Source organism: Monocercomonoides exilis, assembly GCF_001643675.1.
Source record: "Monocercomonoides exilis strain PA203 chromosome Unknown scaffold29-1213020, whole genome shotgun sequence".
Taxonomy (NCBI): Eukaryota; Preaxostyla; order Oxymonadida; family Polymastigidae; genus Monocercomonoides; species Monocercomonoides exilis.
In genome coordinates, this window is record NW_027150574.1 from 1,187,429 (window position 1) to 1,210,000 (window position 22,572).

At 33.1% G+C, this 22,572-nt stretch overlaps 5 protein-coding genes across 5 annotated transcripts; 4 read left to right on the forward strand and 1 right to left on the reverse strand.

The window, feature by feature from the left end:
• Positions 1–109: 109 nt before the first annotated feature.
• Positions 110–625, forward strand: MONOS_10080 (uncharacterized protein; the record flags this gene model as incomplete). The annotated part of the gene is made up of 1 exon (XM_067862491.1): positions 110–625. The coding sequence occupies one exon, from the start codon at positions 110–112 to the stop codon at positions 623–625; it is 516 nt and encodes a 171-aa protein (XP_067725522.1).
• An 809-nt stretch (positions 626–1,434) lies between these two features.
• On the forward strand, positions 1,435–2,189 carry MONOS_10081 (putative nucleolin; the record flags this gene model as incomplete). The annotated part of the gene is made up of 2 exons (XM_067862492.1): positions 1,435–1,461; positions 1,515–2,189. 2 exons carry the CDS (start codon positions 1,435–1,437, stop codon positions 2,187–2,189), a joined length of 702 nt encoding a protein of 233 aa, XP_067725523.1.
• A 1,981-nt stretch (positions 2,190–4,170) lies between these two features.
• On the forward strand, positions 4,171–7,686 carry MONOS_10082 (uncharacterized protein; the record flags this gene model as incomplete). The annotated part of the gene is made up of 2 exons (XM_067862493.1): positions 4,171–4,727; positions 4,953–7,686. The coding sequence occupies 2 exons, from the start codon at positions 4,171–4,173 to the stop codon at positions 7,684–7,686; spliced, it is 3,291 nt and encodes a 1,096-aa protein (XP_067725524.1).
• Positions 7,687–11,406: 3,720 nt separating this feature from the next.
• MONOS_17760 (uncharacterized protein) lies at positions 11,407–11,815 on the reverse strand (the record flags this gene model as incomplete). The annotated part of the gene is made up of 2 exons (XM_067870712.1): positions 11,407–11,640; positions 11,813–11,815. The coding sequence occupies 2 exons, from the start codon at positions 11,813–11,815 to the stop codon at positions 11,407–11,409; spliced, it is 237 nt and encodes a 78-aa protein (XP_067725525.1).
• Positions 11,816–12,297: 482 nt separating this feature from the next.
• Positions 12,298–15,042, forward strand: MONOS_10083 (uncharacterized protein; the record flags this gene model as incomplete). The annotated part of the gene is made up of 1 exon (XM_067862494.1): positions 12,298–15,042. The coding sequence occupies one exon, from the start codon at positions 12,298–12,300 to the stop codon at positions 15,040–15,042; it is 2,745 nt and encodes a 914-aa protein (XP_067725526.1).
• Positions 15,043–22,572: the final 7,530 nt, after the last annotated feature.

The following is a 22,572-nucleotide window of genomic DNA, read 5'->3' on the forward strand; positions in this document are numbered from 1 at the left end:
AAACACAGAAATTGAAAGAGCGAGTAACCTCTTCACATACCAATTTTTCAGCACATTCTCATTCAATTCTATCACATCAACCAAAAATCGGGAGGAAATATCAGATGAAATGAAAATTGACAACGACGAAGGCGAAGAAGACGAAGATGATGATAACGAAGAAAAAGAAGAAGAAGAAGAGAAAGAGGAAGAGGAAACAAAAGAAGAAAAAGATAATAAGGGATTGGGGAAAGACACACACAACAAAGCATTCCAATTCCCTCAGAAGCCAAAGGTTAGTATTCATCAAAAGCAAAAGAAGATGATTAGGGATGAATTATGTGGCACATTGGAAAAGCCTGAAAAGTTGCCTGGGTCATTTTGTGGGGAAGAAATGTTTCCTCTTCTGCCACATATGGGAGAACAGAGGGAAGAAGGAGGGGAAGGGAAGAGAGGAGCAGCAAAGCATCGTCTTCTTGGTTGGAACAATGAAATTCAGAATTGCATGAAAAGAGGGAATATGATGAATGAGCATCATCCTTCTCCTTCTTCACCATCATCACCATCATCTGCTTCAAATGCATTGAATGTTGGGAGTCACCCTCATTTTGAGCATCCAAGTAGCAGTGCTTCTGTCACGATGTAACAAGAAGAATGCAAACAGATTCCAATATCATCATCATCATAATCATCATCATCATATATGATCTCGAATTCGAGTGATTGTGATTGTGATTGCAATTGTTTCTGTCTGATTACACACACAATTTGAGAGTGTCAACCACACGCCGATGCTGTCAAATATCCTCTTTTGGAAGTGCTAGTGAAGGCTCTGATTGCTACTGTGTGCAAATGCCTTCTCCACCTCCACACTCTTCAGACACGCTGCCTCTTCATCTTCCTCTTCATCTTCTTCGCTTTTATTTTCCTCAGCATTTTTGTCACCATCGTGGATATCTTCATTTTTTCCTCCACAACGTCGTCTTCCTTTTCATCATCATCTTCAATCACAGTATGTTTCATGTCTCCATTCGGATTATTATCTTCGTTTGACTTAGCCACATCAAAATGCTTGCTGTTTGATGAACAATGATAATTTTTTGGGAGAGTTGAGAAATGAAAAAGAAAATGGATCAAAAGTCGATGAGAAAGAAATGAGCAGAGAAATAGCAGAAGAGCAATATGAATATGAAGAAGGAAAAGAAGAAGAAGAAGAATATTCTGAGAGAGAGAGGGAGAGAGGGAACTTCAGAGATGAGGAGGGAGAAGGAGAAAATTGGATTGATGATTGATGATTGGGCTGTTAAAGAAGAAAGGAAAAAGCAGAAACGGAAATATTGATTGTATTTCTGTAATGGGTTCTATTTCTCCGAAATATTCATCTTCTTCCTTCTTTCTTCTTCCTCGTCTGTTTTATCACAATCTTCACCATCAAAACAAGAAAGATTATCTTCAATGCCTTCTTTTCTTCTTCTGTTTCATGTTCTTCACTGCTTTCTGCATCCTCATCCAATTCATCCTCTCAAACAATACAGTCTTCCTCTGCCTTTGGGTTGTATTGCACCTATTTCACTTCTTCTTCTTCACCATCTTCTTCTTCACCATCTTCTTCCTCTTCTTCTTCAAAAGAAAAACCAGCTAAATTTCCTACAGAAATACAGATAATCCCGTCAAAGAGAATAAAAAGAATAAAAAGAATAAAAAGAAGAAATAACGAAGAAAGTGATGAACCATCATCATTTTCATCATCATCCTCTTCTTCTTCACCATCTTCTTCCTCCTCTTCTGATTCTGATTCTTCCTCTGACTCTTCTGAATCAGAATCTTCTTCTTCTTCTCCAGAAAAGAAGAACAACAACAAAATGATATCAAGCCCAAATCTTGCTCCCAGCTCATCCTCAGCCAACAATAACGAGTCATCTCCTTCTCCTTCTCCTTCTCCTTCTCCTTCTCCCTCTCCCTCTCCCTCTCGCCACACCCCCTTCCGCCGTGTCGATCCGTCCAAGTATGTGATTACTGACCCGCGGCTGGCAGACAACAGCTTCGAGATGAAAGGCGAGGCGTGGGGCAAGAAGGCGTCGGAGAAGCTGCTGCAGACTCGGGGAAAAGGATTCAGGGCAGCGAAGACGAAGCTGAAGAGAGGGACGTATCAGGGAGGGCAGATCGGGATGGGGATCAATTCGGTGAAGCTGGGGGATGAGGAAGAGTAAAAAAAAGAAAGGAAAAAGGAAAGAAAAATAATGATGAGAGCATCAAAAGTGAGAAATGAACATTAAAATGAGTATTTCAATGGCTTTATTTGAATTTTTGGTTTCTTTTTTCTCAGAATGATATTTACCATGTGCAAATGCAATTTTCATTCAAATAAAATGTGAAACACACACATCAACATTTGAAACCTTTTTGATGAAAGCACAGACAAAATTATCATTTCATTTTCATTCTGACAAAATATTAATTTTATCATATTTTTAACAAACACTCATCATCATCGTGAATTCCCCCAAAACAGTTATTCCTCAGAAAAAAACAAATAAAAAATTCAAATTTGAAAAAGAGACGGTCTGACATCCAAAAAGGAAATGTGAAAAGAAATCAACATCCTGTTAATAAACAACGAGTCAGAAAAAGAATCATTTTCAAAACAGAATGAAATCTTTTTGTTTTTGAGGCTCAACAAAAGATATCAAAAATGAAGAAAGATAAGCAACAAAACAATGTGAAATTATTTTTAGCTTGAGAGATTTGTTGGACAGATCGTGTCTGTTTTTTTGTTCAATTGAGGCAAAAGAAACAGCCAATGAAAACTTTCCAATTCTGTTTCTGAAACATCACAGACATTCCATTTGGAATTGATAGATCTCCAAACGAGGGTATCAAAAGCTGAAAAAAGTGAAAGATAAGCATTCCAATTTGTTTTTTGATTGTGATGCCTTGTTCTTCTCTGTTTCTTTTAAAGTGTGATCGAATGAGCAATGACATTCTATTCTTTGTATCATTCATAAATGCCATCTGAATTATTCTCTTTCCTATTGTTTTTCATTGAAACCAAAACAGATAAGCTCTCAAAGAAGATGTATTTTTCATGATACAATGAGAAAGCCTCTTCATCACGATTGTGTCTTTTGTTATCTGAAACATCCGGTCTCACAAAACATTTCCTGTGCTCAGTGCATCACTTCCCTTAAATCCTCATTCCTCTTTATCCTCTATCTCTTTTTAGACTTCTTTCAAATTCGTTTCTTTGCCATTCAATTCCTTCAAAAAATATGAGAAAAAGATAGCTGAATAAACAATAAACAGAAGATATTTCAAAATTATTATCAGTTACAATCCTTTTTTTTTGAATAAACTGCAATATCATCTATTATCTTGAGATTCAGCTTCCAATATCTGTCCCTGAAGCAAAATGGCCGCAATAGCCCTTCATTCTTCTCTGCTTCAAATGGAAGGAACATTTCATGGGTTTCATGAAAACTCACTGGGTTGTCCAACTCTGTGAATTTTGACATTTGGAATGAAGTTCTGAAATGACTGCCATTCGATGACACTTTTTCTCAACAAAAACTCATTTTATTCAATCATCATAAAAAAACCTCTTTTTATATCTATGTTATTATATTGTGTTCTCCTCATTGTTGTTTATGAGGTTTCATATTTTATTAAAAAATCATATTTCAAAATGTGCAAACCATAACTTTCAAGCGATTATTGACAGATCATTTTTGAATTTTTTGAATGTCATCCATGCAAATAAGTTATTGTTTAAAGTTTTTCATGAAAAGTCAAGAAATCCAAAAATATGTTCTTTCTTGAATTATCAAATTCAGATTCATTGGATATTATATAAAAGTTATGCTATTATTGGTTTTTAAAAAGAAAACATCAGTTCATTTGTGTATATAAGAAGATTGGAAAGAATGTTTCTTTGTTAATTTATAAACAATAAATAGAAAGAATTTTTTGTATCTTTTGACAAGAAATGGGAGACAACTTGTTATAAAATCAATTTTATCTGTTATTTGAAAAAAAAAATGAATGGAAAACATTAACATATTTATATATTAATGATGATTCCACAAAATTTCAAACATTCGCAAATTTTATCCAAACCATAGATTGAGTTAGGTTTATGTTTGTATTAAGGTTGTGTTGATCATAAGTGTTGTTGATCAAAAAACATCAAAATCCATGATCATTTTTTTTCTGATTTTGACGCTCATAACCTCACAAACAGTGAATGCGGAAGAGATATATGAAGTTTATGTGAAGCAAAGTGAAGATGACACTAACACTGGCACAGCGATCGGGCAGGAAAGGAAAACATTGAAAAGTGCTTATGATCTGCTGGGAAACAACCAAGGATGCAAGATCTATGTTGTGGATGATGCAGCCGCACTAAAAGTTCAGGCAATAACATTCAACCAAAACCAAGGAATAACCATTGAAGGAATAAGTAGCGATGGAAATGGAAACGCTATGGTTTCTATTGATTGCGATGCTCGTCCAAATGAACATCTATTTCAATGCAGTTGTGACACAGAATTCAAGTATTTGGCATTCAACCTTCCTTTGACATTGAAAAAAGAGAATGAATCAGACCCCTTAGTTTTTTCGGTATTTATTGGATACTATTGCAATCTGACAATAAAAACCTGTCAATTTATTCGACCAATTACAAATCAAGGAACTGTGGATTATGATCTTGTGGGGATGAGTGGTGGAAATTTGTTTATGGATTCTGTTGAGTGTGTTGATGAAAGTGTTTCGTTTTCATTTTTATATTATGTTTTTAATATAATAAATTCAAATACAGTTTCATTGATAAATGTGACTTTAAAGAAGCTATCAAGTAAATGGGAAATTGTTGATATATATGGGAGTTATAATGAAAAAATGGATGTGTCCTTGAATAATTGCACTTTTTCAGAATGTCAATCGGAAAGATATGGAATAATATTTGTAAACCACAGTTACCATGAAAGCACGTTTACAGTTGGAGATGGTGGAGTAACGTCATTCATCTCATGCAGCAGTCATGGTTCTAATGCCAAATCTGGTGGAATCTATTTGTATATGCCTACTATTGCATCAGCATCACACCTGAAATGGCCAACAGACGGAACGAATTTGGTTTTTCAGGATTGCTCATCTGAATGTAATGGAATGAAGAGAAATACTGGAATATATATTTATATGAAAAATAATGCATTATTCAAAGATATGGCAGATGCAATGAGGGACAGTTTTGCAACTAATTATACTCGGGCAGACAACAGATGGTTTGTTGTTGGTGATGGTTTTGATTTCGTGAGTTCATATTTTGATCCTCCAGAGCCAGATAATTTGTCAACAGCATTTGTGAAGAATGGAGGGAAAGGAAATGGAATCAATGTTGAATCAGCAACAGGAAGTATTAACGATGCGTACGATCACTTGAATAAGAATGGAGTGTGCAAAATCGACATAATCAAAACTGTTGATCCAATCAAAGCTGAAGCCATTTCATTTGATGTTGAAAGGGGAATTACAATAGAAGGTGTCAAAGAAAACGGAGAAGGAAATACAGAAGTGGTAATCGATTGTGATGTGAATCCAGGTGGAAATCTATTTGCATGCAATGGAGATACAGAATTCAAATATTTGGCATTCTATTTTCCGTTTTCATTAAACGGAACCTCAAATGATGCATTGATTTTTGGATATTATTGCAATCTGACAATTTCAAACTGTCAATTTATTCGACCTCCGTCAACTAATGAGGAAAAAGTGGATTATAAACTTGTGAATATGAATAGTGGAAATTTTGTGATGGATTCGGTTGAGTGCGTTGATGATAGTCAAACAATTGCAATTTCAAATGAAGTATTTTCTGCTGAATATTCCACTACAGTTTCATTGACGAATGTGACTCTGAAGAAAATATCAAGCGATTACTCAATTGTCAGCATTCGAACAGTTAGTTCAAATTACAAAATGGATGTTACTGTGAATAACTGCACATTCACAGAATGTGAAGCAGGTGAATATGGAACATTATTCGTTTCTAATAACAACAGTAAAAGCACATTCACAGTTGGAGATGGAGGTGTGACATCTTTTTCCTCGTGCACTGGCGGCCAATCCGGTGGAATCTATTTGGAAATGCCAAACATTCAATCAGCATCTCAACTTAAATGGCCAACAAATGGAAAGAATCTGGTATTTCAGGATTGCTTTTGTGGAGAAGAAGAGTCAAAAAGAAATACTGGATTGTATATATCACTAAAAAATGATTCTTTGTTCAAAGATATTGCAGATTCTATAAAGGAAAGTTTTGCAGATGATTTCACACGAGAAGACAATTTGTGGAACGTTGTTGGACATGATAATAATAAGCATAAAGAATATGATTTCACAAGTTTATATTTTGATCCACCTCCCCCCAAACCAGACAATATGACAAGGGCATTTGTGAAGAATGGAGGGAAGGGAAATGGAATCAATGTTAATTCAGCAATGAACAGCATATTCGATGCTTATGATTTCTTGGAAAAAAGAGGGAAATGTTTCATTGACATCATCAAAACTGCAGATCCTGTGAAGGCTGAAGGAATCATCTTCTCAGCCAACTATGGAATAACAATCGAAGGAGTGAATGACAATGGAGAGGGAAATACAGAAGTTTCCATTGATTGTGATGTTTCAGTTTCATCAATTCTCTTTTCTTGCCAGAGAGTTGTGGAATTCAAGTATCTGGCATTCCAATTCTCTTCAACCGAAAAGAATTGGGACTCATTGATCGGTGCAGGATATGATTCAACATCACTGAAAATATCAACATGTCGATTTGCCAGAATTGGATCACAATCACAAGAAGGAATGAATTCGAATGCTGATGGAAACAGCCCCTTGGCAAGCAGTCTTGTGAGAGTGACATCTGGAACAGTGGAAATGGACACAGTGAAATGCACAGATGAAACCTCATTTGTGGCATTCTTTTCATCACCATTTTCATTTTCTGGAGCCAACGAAGTGTCATTGATTGGAATGGACATCAACAAAGTGAATGTGGAAAGTGGAGCAGCGATCAGTATCAATGATGGGATCAATTCATCTTCGAAGGTGTCAATCGAAGGATTGAACATGAATGAAGTGAAATCGGAGAAAGGAGCAGCAGCAGGGTTGGATATCACCCTCAGTTCAGAAGAATCAAGAGTGGCCATTGGAAGGGGAAACAAATGCTCATTCAAGTCATGTTCAGCACCAGAAGGGAAATCAGGAGCAATATTCATTGACATGCCCAAGGCAACATCGAATCTTCAGCTTCCATCTGCGAACAACCTGGAAATTGACAGCTCAAACACAGCTGGCTCGAAAACAACTTCTCTATTCATCATTGCACCAGACTTCGAAGAGTTCTGCAAACAAGAAGATGCCTTTGCGTTTGCGAATGACTTCGATGATTCCACTGTTGGGTGGATCGAGGGAGCAAAAGATGCAGAATCAGAGCCTGAGGATGTATATGAGAAGTATGTGAAAGTGAGACAAGAGAAACTTAAAGATCAAAACAAAAAAAATAAAACTGGAATCATTGTTGCCATTGTTGTTCCAATTGTCGTTGTTGTGGCAGCAGTTGTGGTGGTTGTGATTGTTGTTGTTGTTGTGAAGAAAAGGAAATCGAGAAATGAAGAGAATGACGAGAAGGAACAAGAAATGAAGGACTAAAAGTGAGGCTGATAATAGATTCTTCTTGTTCTTCCATGTGTATTCATCTATAAAATATTGTTTTTCATTTTTGCTATATTTTCATTTTTTTCTTCTTTTTTTTATATTTTCTGCTTGTTCATCCATTTCAACTTTTCAATTGTATTTTCACCTTATTTGAAACATGTCACTCAAATAAATAATGAACTATTTATCATCAATGATTTTTGATGAAAACAGAAAATGAAAATAACAACTTACGAAGAAATGTTTCGGAAAAGGAAGAGAAAAATTAGTTTCTTGTCTTTTGAATGAATATAACAATAAATTGATTGTTTCCATTGGATATCGATAAATGTTATGAAATGAGTGGTAATAAAAAAAAGATGGAAAAAAAAATAAAGAGAATAAAATTTGATCGCAAACACATCTATATGACTCATGAAGAAATAAATTGAATTATCAAAACAAACAATTAAAAAAATGAGATGGGAAAAGAGACAGAAAACAAATTCTATATTATTTTTTAATAAAAAAACACATACACTTTTGTTTCCAACAAAAGATGTATTCAAATACAATATTTTTTTTTAAACTTCCTTTAGTTGTGTGATGACGCAACAATTATCATCTCATCAACAGTTAATTGTTTTATTTATTTTCATTTTTTCATTTGCAAGAGAGTTTATTCTTATAACAATCATTCTGTAATGATCAATTCGCAATAGAGTGAATCAACAAACGCAATGAGCAGGTTTGCTTTTTGATAATGAGTATTAATTATAAAGTTTGAGTGGTTTTTGATCAAACTTCGCCAATACTTATATTTTCCTGAACATCATTGTCCGCATCAGAAATGGAGCAAGAATATGTAAGACTGTCATGCAGAAAAGGCGAGGGAAAGGATTTTGATCTTTGGCATAGGCTTTCAAGAGTGGAAAATATGATGGAAGAATTCGCTTGGAGCCAAACATGACAAATGCAGTCCGGAGCTGCGAAGATGAAACCAATGAAAAAGGAGAAGAGGGAACGACTTTAAAGAAGAAGCAGATCGAGATCGAGAGAGTAGGAGTCGGATGCAAATTTTATTGATGTGATCGCGGAAGGGAAACAGGGAAAGCGTGAGAGATTACGTCGCACATATAGCCGAACGAAAAGACGGGAAGATGACGAGGTGGAAAGCGACTGGGATTCGGAAGAGCAAGAAGTGCAGGAAGAAAAGGAAAGAACATAAGATTTTTCCAGAATTTTTCCCAGGGAGTTGTTGACATCCCGTTGACAAGCGGGCGAGTTGAGGAAGTTTATTGAATTTTGCAAAGCTGGATCAATCAGGATAAATTATGATATTTTAAATACGTTTATTCCGGAAAGTGAGAAGGAATTTTTCACGGGAGACATAGACTCAAGCTGGAATGCGCTCACCAGAACAGTAATCACAACAAAGGGGAGAAGAGACCACCAGAAGCGAGCCGAGCAATCGAACTCCTCCAGCCTGATCTAGAATCGGGCTTTGAAGCAGCGAAAGCAATAATAGCCCTCACGGTGAACGAACGAGAGAAGGATCACCTCATGGAAGAGGAGAAAGGAAACCTTTACGTCACACGAACGTTTCATATCCAAGTCAGTCAGTTTCGTCCCGCAGTTTTTCACAAAAAAGAAATGTTTATATTTATGAAATTTATTGAACTGTTTTTCTTTTGAAAGAATAATTATTTGATAATCATTCTTTAATGATATATATTTTTTGATTATTTATTTATGAATAAAAAAATATTCCACACTCATCCAAGTTGAAACCATTGAACTTGTCAGGATTTTCCATAATAAAATATTTGAAGTTGTAAATTTTTATTGATGAATATTTGGATGAATAAAAACGAGTTTGTCCATATAGAATGTGATATTTGTTTTTCATCTGCCACATCCTTGTCATTTATTGAAAATTTCTCTTCCACAACAAATGAAATTCTCTGTGTGATTGTTTTTCAATTTTAATAGCGTTTGTTTATGTTTTCAGTATATTGACTCATTATTGTTTGAATATTTAAAAATCAATCAAAGACAGCAATTGTATTGAAAGATTTTTCATGGAATATTAATTCGTTGTGGAAAGTTCATATTTTTTTATCCTTATTTCTCAAAAAAGCTAATTATTTTATCTGAAGCTCTTCTGACATAAAGACACTAACAGGTTATTTCCTTTCTATTCACTTTAATTGAATAAGCTGAACGAAATTCATTCAATCTTTTTTTTATGATCGTTTCAATAAGACAAGAAATTTATAGCTGTTTTCTCTTCGTTGAAAGTTAAGATCTTGTTTCCGCTATTTTCATTTTGATTATCAATCTTGTTTTGTTTGTTAACAAACATTTCATTGTTATATCACATATTTTCCCAAGCAAACGAATAAATTTTAATCTTGTTTGAAAGGATAGATTCAAATGTCTGTGTGTGAAAGCTTTTTAACTTTTTTTCTCATAAATCTTTGAATAAAGAACTGTAGAACAAGTTTATATTTAAAAGATAAAGAAAAAAAGAAATAATCTTTGCGAAATAACATTTAACATTATGAAAAAAACACAACCGAATGAATATTAAAAGAAGAAATGTGAAGCTTGCAGTTTTAACTTATAATATGGGTAATTCTTTTTGGGATCATACTTTTTCTGTCAAAATTTTCGGTCTGATTTTTTTCGGTTCGAAAGTTATCAACATGTCAAGAATTTGAACGGAAAACATCTTAAAATCAATAAAGATAAAATCTCTCGTGAAACTCTTCGAAATCCTTTATTTTTAACTTGAATGGTCGCATTTTATCAATATTTTGAAACATTGACATTGATTTTTTTCATTCAGTTTCTATTATTCTTGAATAACAAATGCAATCATGATAATATTTAAAAACATGTCACAAACTTCATTTGGTCGATAATTTTTCAGATTTAAAAAGTTATGTTTTTTGATCTCATAAGAATTACAATTGCTGATTTTTGGTGAATTAGAGTTTTTTCTTTTTGATCCATCTTGAAAATAGATGTTTATAAGATTTACAATAAATTTTTCGATTCTTTTTTAAGAAAATTAAATATTAAGATACGTATATAAAATTTTATTCAATCAGATATTTTCAAATCTCAGAATTGATATCAACGTTTTGTATAAGCTTATTCATCTCACTGAAATTTGAGCAAAAAAAGCATTTTTATAATTGGTTGTTTGTAATTTGTTTTTTCTTTAAAAGTTTAATTTATTTTTTGATTTTTTGAATTCGTTTTTTTTGTTGCAATATTCTCAAAAAATATAACTTCTGCATATAACAATTACAACGATAAGTGAATTTTCAGAGTGAAATATTTCATGTTGTCAATAATAATTTTGAACATTTTTAATTAGACGATGAAGAATATTTAGCCGGAAGGAGTAAGTGAATTGAGCATTTGAAAGAGTTCAAGAATAGTTAAAAAATGAAGTTGAACAAGATGAAGTTATTGAATGGGGTGTATTTGAAGAAGTCATCCAGAAAACATCAAAAAATGTCAAGCGCAACTAGCGTGAGCATCAACCCTCTAGAGTCTCCGTCTTCTGCATTCAACCATCTGGACTCGTTCATCAGCGCTGCCCTACCATCTTTGAAACCTGTTCGAACGAACGGATCGAGTGTGTCGACTTTTTCTTTTTCTCGAACTTTTTGCACTCGGCTGGTGATGTTGTATTCCACACATATGGCAACATCTTTTTTCCTATGGCAAGCTTGCTTCCTCTTTATCACCAGCCGCACCTTCTACTTCCACCCTCACACGGCGCATTCCATCTCGGCTGCAGCACACATTCCGCCCCCGCATCGCCACCAACACCGGATAGTGCATAAACTCCCCATTCTCCTGGAAATAGACTTCATACGACACCGTCTGCATCCCATTCGCACCCGGAACAACGCTCTGTGTACTCGTCGCGCTGCCCCTTTGCAGTACAAACTAGGTTAGGGTTAGGGTTTACTCAATTCACAACTGTGCGGTCCTGGCTAAATTGCATTTTTTGAAAGAATTTGTGAATTTAGAAATTTGATACATGTTCAATAATTTTTGTTAATCAATATTATACACTTTTTTTGTTATCATCAATTATTTATATCATATTCATGTGTACCATAATAAAAATTTCAAATTTTTGATTTTGAATTTTTTATCTTCGTATCGAGTGACATTCACTGATTGCTGTTAAAAATGAGTTTATTAATTCCAGCATATGCAATTTCTGCATCGTCTTGTTTGAAAAGCAATTCATCTCAGAACATTCAAAACAATTTGCAATCTTTCGTTCAACCTGTTCAATCTCAAGTTTGTTTCCTTCAACATTAAAGTTTAAGAATTATTGTTTGCTAATTCAACACATATTTAACGATAAATATCATACAGGAATCTTCTGAACAAATTTCAACACCTTCAAAAAACTCAGCTATTTGTAATGAAAAAGAAAAGGTTTGCTCTTCAGACAAACATTAAATATTATTTTTATATGAATTACTAATTCTGTTTAATCTTTCTTACAAATAGAAAGAATATCATGAAGAGAAAACAAGGACTTCATCAATTAATGACGAATTTGTGAGTAAAAAAGAAATAGCCAAAAAAATGATCAACCTTGTTCAACAGTTATTAACTCCCTCAAAGACACGAACACCAGAAATGAAAAAGCGATGTGAGCTGAAAAGAACATCAACAGGAACAATAAGAAAAAATCTTGGAGAAAAAAATTCATCGTTTGGCACACCAAAATGTCATTCAACAATTGCAGCAAGCACACACAGCCAAGTCAATGAGCCAACGAAATCGGTTGATGTTGTGATGACACCAACAATGACGAGAGTTCTTAATGACACTTATGAAACGCAACTACCGGAAGAACAAAAGACTTGCGGAAAAAAGGATGATGACGAAAGCGAAGATTCTGCAGAGGACGATTCAGATGAAGATTTAATGGAGCCCTATGATGATTCTGAATATTTGGAAGATGAAATTGTCGAAGAAGATGATAATGAAATTGAAGAATTAGACAACGAATCGATCAATCAGATTTTAGCAAATATTAGTGAAGAATGTGATGATCACCAAGAGTGTGTTGCATGTGTAAATAAGCAATCCAACAAAAGTGACATTCCATCAAATAGTTGCATGCCTTCAGGAAGTAATTCTGTTGAGAATGAGAACGATTTGAAGAAATCCAAAAATAATTCCCAGTTCAAAAGACCAACCAGAATGGATGTCGCGCTTGAAAGAGTTGGAAAAGAGGGAGCAATGAAGTATCTGAGTACAGCTCCTCTTTGGTCAATTTCTACTGTTAAGAAACATGCATGGGTCGGGAGATTGTTAGAAAGGTGGTGTGAGAAAGTTGAAAGAAAAGTGTGGCCGTTGGAATGGAATGTGGCCAGAGGGTTTGTGCTGTTTTGTGGAAAGGAGTGCAAGTATTCGCTCACCTCCATTGTCCACGTTATTGTACCCTCAATAAAAAGAATGAGCATTGAAAGAAGAAGCAGAAAGTTGAACAAGAAAACAGTTGCAGCTATGAATGACGCAATTCGCTTCCTAAGATATGATAAAGAGGTTAAAAAGATGGGAAAGGAGAGGGAGCCAGCGTTGTTGCTTGATGTAGAAAGGGTGATAAGTTTTATTCCAAATGTTCTTGACTCAAAAGAGATGGAGGCAGCGATGTACCTTATGTCAGTTCAAACAGGTGCTAGAGCAATCACTCTCTCAAGTATTCTATTGTCAGACATTGTGCGTGTGATGATCTCGAACGAAAGTAGAAAATTGCTTTGCACGATCAGATACAATAGGACAAAAGGGTCAACAAATTGGGGACATGAAATAACATTAGAAGGGCAAGAAGAAGAGGAAAAAGCAACAGACGCAGTTTACTGGCTTTCCAAGTATCTTCTAAAGAGAATAAACATTAAACTCAGTGAGTTTGAAAAAAGAAAGAATGAAGTTGATTTAAACCAAACCTTGTTTGCACTTTCAACAGATGCAATGAGGGAAAGGTTCAAAGCAAGAGCTGAACAAGCTGGCTACCCCAGAAGTTTATTTAGTTTTCACTCCTTGAGGAGTGGCTTTATCTGCACCGCCTTGATAAAAGCAGGCACAGATAAAGAGAAGCAGAAAGCAGTTCTTGAATCTACCGCTCTTGTGGCAGGATGGGTTCCGTATCGACAGGCACAGATGGGCTATATAAAAAAAGTTGCAAGAAGAGCGATAGTTTCAACGAGATTGGTCAGTGAAAGAAAAGAAGGAGAAGAAGAAGAAGCGGAAATGGACAAGACCCTTCTGGGTCTTGAGGCATTTCATGGAATAAATTTCATGATGAAAGAAAGGAAAAGAACAGGAATAGATGTGTTTGAAGAAATGGTGAGAGAAAGAATGAAAGAATACTTTGGGAGTGAGAAAGTAGAAAAGGCAAAAAGGTTGAGGTACAGAAAAAACGGTGCTGAAGAAATGGGAAAGAAATATGAATGCATAAGAATTTACGCAGAAGATGTATTTGAAAAATCTAAAGGTTTTGGTGATGCGAGACATGCATCCTCTTATCGAGGTGCGTCTTACATTCACAGTGCAAATTTGTATATCCAAGACAGAATTGAGAATCATTTCGATGATGTCAAGAAATTAGTCGATGAGTTTTGCGGATTGGCGGAAAAGATAACATCGAAAGAGGATGTCCGCAAATATTCGAAAAAAGAAAAGGTTGTAGATGAGAATAAAAGAATAGATGAGAATGTTGAAAATAGAAAGAAAGAGGAAACAACAATGGCAGAAAATGAAAAAGAAAATACAGGAAAGAAAAGTTTTAGTGAAAGAGAGAGAAATGAGAAGAATAATTTAAAAAGAATAAGGTGGACAGATGAAGATGACAAAATAGTAAAGGAAATGTATGATGACGGAAAAAGAGCATCAGATATAGTAAAACATTTTCCATTTCGAAAAAGACAACACATCGATGATCACATACAAGTGTTGATAATGAAAGGAAAGATAGTGAAGAAACCACCACCAAGAATGAAAGAGTTGTTAAGCACAATAAAAGAAATACCAAAGAAAAAAGAAGAAGAAGAAGAAGAAAGCGTTGATAAACGAAAAAAGAAAAGAAAGATTATGAATGATGATGATTTTGAAGAGTCAAAAGAAAGAGGAAGAAAAAGAAAAAGAAGGGAAGTTGAAGAAGAAGATTGGATGTTTGAAGATAAAGAGATAAGAATTTGCCAGTGGTATTATCCACAAGCAAACAAAAGGTTGAAGAGAAGTGAAGATGGAAGCGAGTGGGTGAGAGGAAGAGAAGAAGAAGAGGAGGAGGAAGTCGCAGAAGTTGATAAGAAAGTGGAATAGAAACAAAAGAATAATGAAGAAATATTTTCATTTCATCATACACAATAATAAAAACAATAAATAAAAAAATATTAAGAATAAATTTTTTCAAAAGAAAAATAAAAGCAAACCATTATTAAACAACAGTTGTTTCATCACAAACACATGATAACGCATTGCGGAGTGCATGCCAGTCAAAAAGTTGATAAACAGACAAATTTATAAAAAAAGAACAAAAACATGAAAATAAGAAAAAAAGATAGTTTTTGATAAAAAAGATCAATGAAAAAATAAAAAGATCAATGAGTTGGGGTAAATAAAAAACAATAAGATCAAACCTTTCGAATTTCTCAAAAGTGAAAGATGATCTCAACAAAATTACAACATCAAAGGATTTGATAATTAATAGTTAAAATGATTAAATCATTAAAAAAGAGTAATAAAACATATTTAATGAAAAATAATAATATCATGAAAAACATACGAGATCCTCAATTCTTTTTCAGCAAAAAATAAATGAACGCCTAATTGAAATAAGAATGTTTCGTAGGCGATGTTGTTACACATTCAAAGAAGCAGCAATGTCATCGAAACAATTGTAGTTTGTAGCCGTACGGCAAAAAATGTTTGAATATAAAAAAAGTTGATGAATTCGAAATGAAATAAAACACCAACCTTGAAATAGCCAATGTTTCTAATGTTCAGAAGCTATTCCTGCTGTCAAATTTGAGGAAAAAGAACAAAAGAAGAAAAGAAATAAAGACATCACCACATCATGATTGAATTAGGATTTATGGAACATGATCTATTTGATCAATGTTTGTGTTTACAACATTTATTTGAAAGTAATTTGAGTGAATTGAACGGAAAACCGAAACAATTAAACTTTAATTGAGTGGAATAAATCAGTTAAGCAAGTTAGTGTGCAAAAATTATCAACTTTTTTAGATATTTTGGCTCGAAATTTTTTTCTTATTCATTTTGAAATGCACACGAAAAACCAGTCTGTAATATCAGGAAATTTATTTACTGCAGAGTATTTTCGAATATTATAGTAAAAAATTTACGAAAATGAGTACGAGGCAAGCAGTTTGATGTTGGAAAAGTGGTGAATGAAAATTTCGAACGCACAATAAAAGGATACTGTTCATATTATCATAGAGCGCTTGGAAAAAAAAATTCAAACAATGATTACAATACGCTGGACTTTCTTCGAAGTTTGTGATTACAATTTTTATCAATTCGAGGCCGATCATTTATACGCGGGGCAAAGGAAAAGCCTTCTTAAAAAATCCAATTTCACAACAAATGAACGAAAAATGAGTCAATGAAAGCAATATTGATGTATTTGTAAAACAATCCGCTGAAAAGAGTCATCTCCATGTTTAATAACAAAGAGATGATATGGTTCTCGAGTGACACCAAGAAAAATGTGAAAAAATCAGTTAGGAAAAGAACAGAACACATTGAAAAGAAGACTGAGATGCAATTGAACTTCATTTTATTGAATATTCCAGTCTGAAACATCGTCAATTTGATTTCTCAGTTTCGATTATTTGTAAAATGTTTTCTTTTTGACAGACCTGTAATTGAATTTCACTTTTTGTAATTTTTTTGTTTATTTAGCTTCTACTGAATATGGAAATGAAAAAGGAAAAAGCAAATTCGGCATCATCTTAGATAAACGTCTACGTTCAATCAACAAATATTTAGGAAAAAATGCAGTCACTTGTTTCTTGAGATCATTGGAAAAGTAATCAGAAAATACAAAAAACAATAAAGAATGAGAACTCGTTATTATTCACGAATATCAAGGTTTGATTAACTGATAGTAATCATTTACAAGGATTTCCATACCGAAACCAATCAATTTGATGGTATTTTCTTTATTTTTGTTTAATTATTTTTGATTATGCTTGATATTTCAGTCAATTATATTGAATTTTCGCAAATAATTGCGGTTGTCAAAATGCTGAATGAAGTGTTACAATTTGCAACAATGAGCAAAATGCAAAAGCGAATGTGAAGTGTAGCGATTGAATTAGTTGTTCAATAGATTACAGAAAAGAAGCCTATCAACGAAACAGGCTTGGATTTGAAATTTACAGAAATAAAGAGCACATACGGATCAAAAAGTTGAATTGGACAGTCATTTTGTCACGTTAGTGAGAGCTTCATGAACTAAAGATAGATAAAAAGCGATCAGAATGCAATATAGACTTGGAATAAATCATTGTCAACGTCGTTGGTGTTTTCAATTTCTTCAAAAGGCTGATCTTTTCTCTTGACAGCGTGTTGTGAGAGAATGGATAGAAGAGAATATGGTTATCGTTAAATGAAGCTAGCGATGGTTCATCCACATCTCAGCAATCAGCAGCATCGTCCACTGTTCATCACAAACAAATTGGATAATAGGGTCTCAAATACTGGCAAACTAAAAATGATAAATGCATCTATTTGAAAGAAAGAATTATCTCAAGATGTCAATTGAAACTGATAGAAATTCATTGATGAAAACTTTGATCAAGAGAAAGAAGAAAACTCAACAGAACGAAATGCGGAATGGAACCGACATGTGACGTTATAAATGGAGTCAAAGGTTTCGATAAGAACAAATCTTTTTCTTTAATCAGTTATGGTTCGCCTCCAACGAAATTTGCAAATGATCCAAAAAGTTCTTGATGATTTGCTGGTTTACAGATGATTGGTCTCGGAAAGCAATAATTTTCGAAGGAAAATACTTAAGGGAAATGATTGACAAGTTGTCGAATGTAATAACAGAAAAGAATGAAGACTTGTCCTTCTTTAAGCGGTTTTCGTTTAAAGCTCTTTCTTCAATGCAATGCATATTCTCTCTTCAGTCAGAGTTTTTCTTCAATGAATTAGGCAAATACAGTGAATTTCTTTAGGGAATACATTAACTTAATGGAAATCATGAGCTCTTGAACACTGATATTCGATTCTATATATGCACCAATTGATCATTATATGTATTTGAGAGAATCAATTGCTGGCGAAATGCTTTTTCATTATCTCCAATGACGAGGTGAACATTCTATTTTGTTTGCAAATGAAATTCACTTGTTCACAGTTTTGACTTAAACATTCTTAATGAAGAAAGCTTTGTTTTGTCAGATGTTATTTCAAGTGGGAAAACTATTATTGCTGAAATCAGAATTTGGATAAAGGATGCAATCTTATTATATTTCTGTTTTGTGAATGGTTCATTTATCACAAATATCTTTAACAGAATTTATGTGAAACATATCTTCATTTTCCGATTGATAGCTTGCATCGTTATGTCATCAAAAAGAAATGCAAATACACTTGACATTACCTGTATTAACCTTTACGTATCATTATTTACTATTCTTTAATTGTACTTTATTCGAGAATTTCATAAGCTAATGCCATGCACAATATCATCTATCTATCTTCCTCAGTTCGATATCAAAGAATCGTGTTAAAGAAACAAGTGATTTGTAACGCAAACGATGAATATAATAAATCAATGTTTTCTGCAGTATATTTTTTTTTCTTTCCAGTTTGTGTTTTTATCTTTTGTCAAATATAAGAATTTCTTTTTTCTTTACATATATATCAGAATTTTTCATCAGATCAATTTTATTTATTACAAACAAAACTCGAGCACGCCAATTTAATGCAACTTTGTTATATTTACGGAAACAACTGCGCATTGAATAAATCACATAAAGACGAAATGATTACTGAGCGTCAGAAGTAATGAATTTCTTCCAGATGCGGATAAACACAAATACGTAAATAAGCTGCTGTTCTCGTTTCATAAAAAGTTCTTATTATGAAAGCGAAATTGAACAAATAGTTTTCGAACCTTTAAAGGAAGATGTGAAACATGTACTTAATAAGTGACTTCAATCGTCAAACAACGATATTTTTAAATACGATGGTTAATGTCAACATTAGCTTTATCGAAGATGAACTCAACAGAGGATAAACAGAGGCTTTACGCTATTTACTGATGATGACACAGAGAATGAAGAAGCAATCACTTTCCCTATCCAATTTCTCCTTGAACTTTTTCATGCCAACAATTATGGTGATGTTCTTTTTGAACGGATCGAAATCATAAAGCTCGACTGGTTTGCATTTTTCAAATAGTTCGTCTTCGTCTTTCACTTTTTTTATGCTATTGGTGAACTTCACCGTTCAGGTTCAATGTTGGACACGCTTTCAATATTTTTCTTGAAGGCAATTGCAACTATGGTTTTATTTTTTTCTTTTGAACGACTAGTGCAAGTTAAAGCCAAGGGATGAATGAAGAGCTTATTGGATTTAACATGTTCTCTGTGAAAAGAAGTTCAATGTGACTCGAGAATATCAAGATGATCATGAGATAGAATAACAAAAATGCTGATGAGCCATTTGTAGTTGGAAGAGGATGTTAAAGGCATTGAAGAAACTGTGGATTCATGAGGATGAATGTCACAAATGTTAGAAAGTTGAAAGTTTGAATAGTTAATAATAAGCGTTTCACTCGGTTTGCGGTTTGCATCTTTCTATTATTCAAGATCAAGAGAAAACAGAATTATTGCTAGCATTTGTGAGAAAAAAGTCTATGAAGAAAATAATTTCTGTGCAACAAACGAAATTACAATGAAGGATATTGTTGTCTGTTATCAGTGAATGAGACATCACAAAATGAATGCACATCCTGCTTTGAGCATAACGGGAAAGGCACATTATTGTTTAAAGCGAACTCCATTCTGAAGCATGGAGGAAAAAGTTGAAACAAGAACATATCGAAATTGTTCCACTTGGAATGAATTTCTAACATATTCAAAGATGTTAAAAGGCAGGGCAACTCTGAAGCACAGTTTCATGATTGATGAGAGGCAGGTCAATAAGTTTTCAAGCGCGAAGTCTTCAACTGGATGAGTATAGAATGCGAACCTTCTCAATGGAGGAAGTTTTGGTATGTTGGAGCAAGATGAATGAAGGAAGAAGTCAACTGATTGGAAAAAGATTTAAATGCTTAGGTCACCAGAACATTTTGTGCTAATCATCTTTGCTCGTTCGACGGATATGAACAGAAATGAAAGCTGTGATCATCAAAAGAGATAACCGCAAGCGATCCACAGAGAGCAAATTGTTAACAATAATTTGCAGTGAAATACAAAAAGAAATTGGAAGAGGACATCAGCAAAGACGGTGTGGAGAGTTGTTATTAAGATGAGATGATATGGTTTGATGATTGATTAAAAAAAGTTGTTGAGTAGAGCAGGAAATTGCTTTTTGAAGTGCGCTGGGGAAGAAAGGTGAAAAAAACGATGATCACATTATATTGCAGATTAAGTTAAATGTGCAAATAAGCATTATAAGCAAGCGGAGAGGAATGCAAGCTGCAGAAGGAGTGATAATATATGCTGAATGAATGGTCTAAAAGAAAAGAAAGAGATAAAAGAGAGCTCCAAACATAAGTTAAACTTCATTGAAAATTAACACTTCGTTTTTTTATCTAACACATGCTGTTTTTTACGATTAAACATTTGGTTTGATGATTAGTAACTTTTGTTATTCATTTCTGATAATAAGACAGTTGTCGAGTTATCTGAAAAGTGGTTTTATCGAAGTTGCAAAGCAGACACTTTGAGAGATGCAGAATGAATTTCACATGTTCAATATTTATTGATATGAAAAGATAATTTAAAATGACTTTAAAAATACTGAAATGAAAAAACAAACAAATTTGCATTTATAATAAAAGTTTGTAAAATGAGAAAGCTGGAGCTGTTGATTGAAATAAGGAAATGATTCTGTCTTGCTTTGAAATAGTGAATGAATGTTGGAAAATGTCAACAAGTTCATATAAAATTGGCTTGTGAATGAAGATGAAGGAATTGAACAGCTTTTCCGAAGAAACAGTTGAAATTTGTCAAAGATAATAAACAAGTCCATTGAAATTGCTTGTGATTCACATTTAAGTTAAGCATTTAATACGTTTGGAACTATTTTCAAACATAATTCATTCCAAGAAGTGTTTTATTGAAATTGAAGGATAATGAATATTCAGTTGAATGATATTTGAAGCAGAGATGTGTGATTTTCTAATTTTGTTGAAAATGTTCAACTTATTTAACATTTCTAACCAAGATCTTTAATTGATTGACTAAAAATACAATGGAAAATAAATTTATTTTTAAATAAACAAATATGAACTGCAAACCTTATATGTAGTTTGCTAGATATCAATGGAACAGCTGCTCTCATTTGAAATTTTCTTTGATGCGATAAAGAATGATTTCGGAGAAGAAAGGGATGGAAGGATTTGTTCGAAGAATTCTTGAACTTGGTGCAACGAAGAACTGGAAAGAAGGAAAGCTTTAAAGAGTAACTTTATTATAAAGATGGAAATTACAACTGGTTTTGAAAAAACGCAAACATTTTTGTGTCACTTTTGATTTAACGAAAATGATGATTAAACAAAAAATGAAACATAAAAACTCTTCATGAACGTAGTATTTGATGATTCTTTGTTGTTTTTTGCATGACAATGAGGTTCTTAATAATTTGACTTCTATTTCATCAGATACTTCAAAGTTTTCTGAATGTTCCTATTTAAGTGTAGTGAAACATGAAAAAGAAAGCGAAATATAAATTATTATCCAATTAATGCATGAAAATAAGATTCAATAATTGCAAAATACACATATAAATATAATAAACATTACATCAAATTATTAGAAAGAATAAATATTTGTGTGTACTTATTTGTGAATTTTTACAAAATTGAAAAAAAAAAGAAATAAATTTGGAATATTGAATTTCAATTGAAAGATCCAAGTGATAAAACTTTACACAACTTTTTCAAAAATTGATTGTTTCTGAAATAAAATAAAAATATGAACAAATTGAATTTAAAAAGAAAAAATAAATTCTGTTTATAAACAAACAAAATTGATCGAAAAAGTTGGAAAGGATCTCGGATGGGAGAATTTGTATTACAATTCTTTGTTCATGATTGGTGGAACTTGCAGAAAATTGATGTATGTGTTGAAGTTTGTTATTCAATAACATATAAATTCGATTATTTGAGATATTCAGGCCAGCTTAATCATAAGGAAAGGTTACAAATGAGTTCGATGATAACCTTGATCAAACATTTTTCAAGGAAATAATTCATTCTGAATGAAACTTTCGTTCACACAATTTGAATTAATTGAAGTTTAAACTGAATAATGCAATATGAAGTTGGAAATAAATATTGAACTTTTTGGAAGCAGTGATATTTAATTGTCAACTTATTAATGGCAAACATTTCATCGTTTATGATCTATAATTGAAAAAAAAAGAATTGAATGAAATAATAAAAATGGATTGAATAACAAACGAAATGATTTAAGATGCAAATAAGGATGTAATTTTCTATATTCGTAAGCATTATAAATTTGCTGCGTCGATTTAATCAAGGAGATGTTTGGAAGTTGGAAAATTGAGAATGGCAAATGGGAAAAATCTTTTGTTTTAGGCGTGAATGATAATAAAGAAGCAATTAATGATGAAATATATATG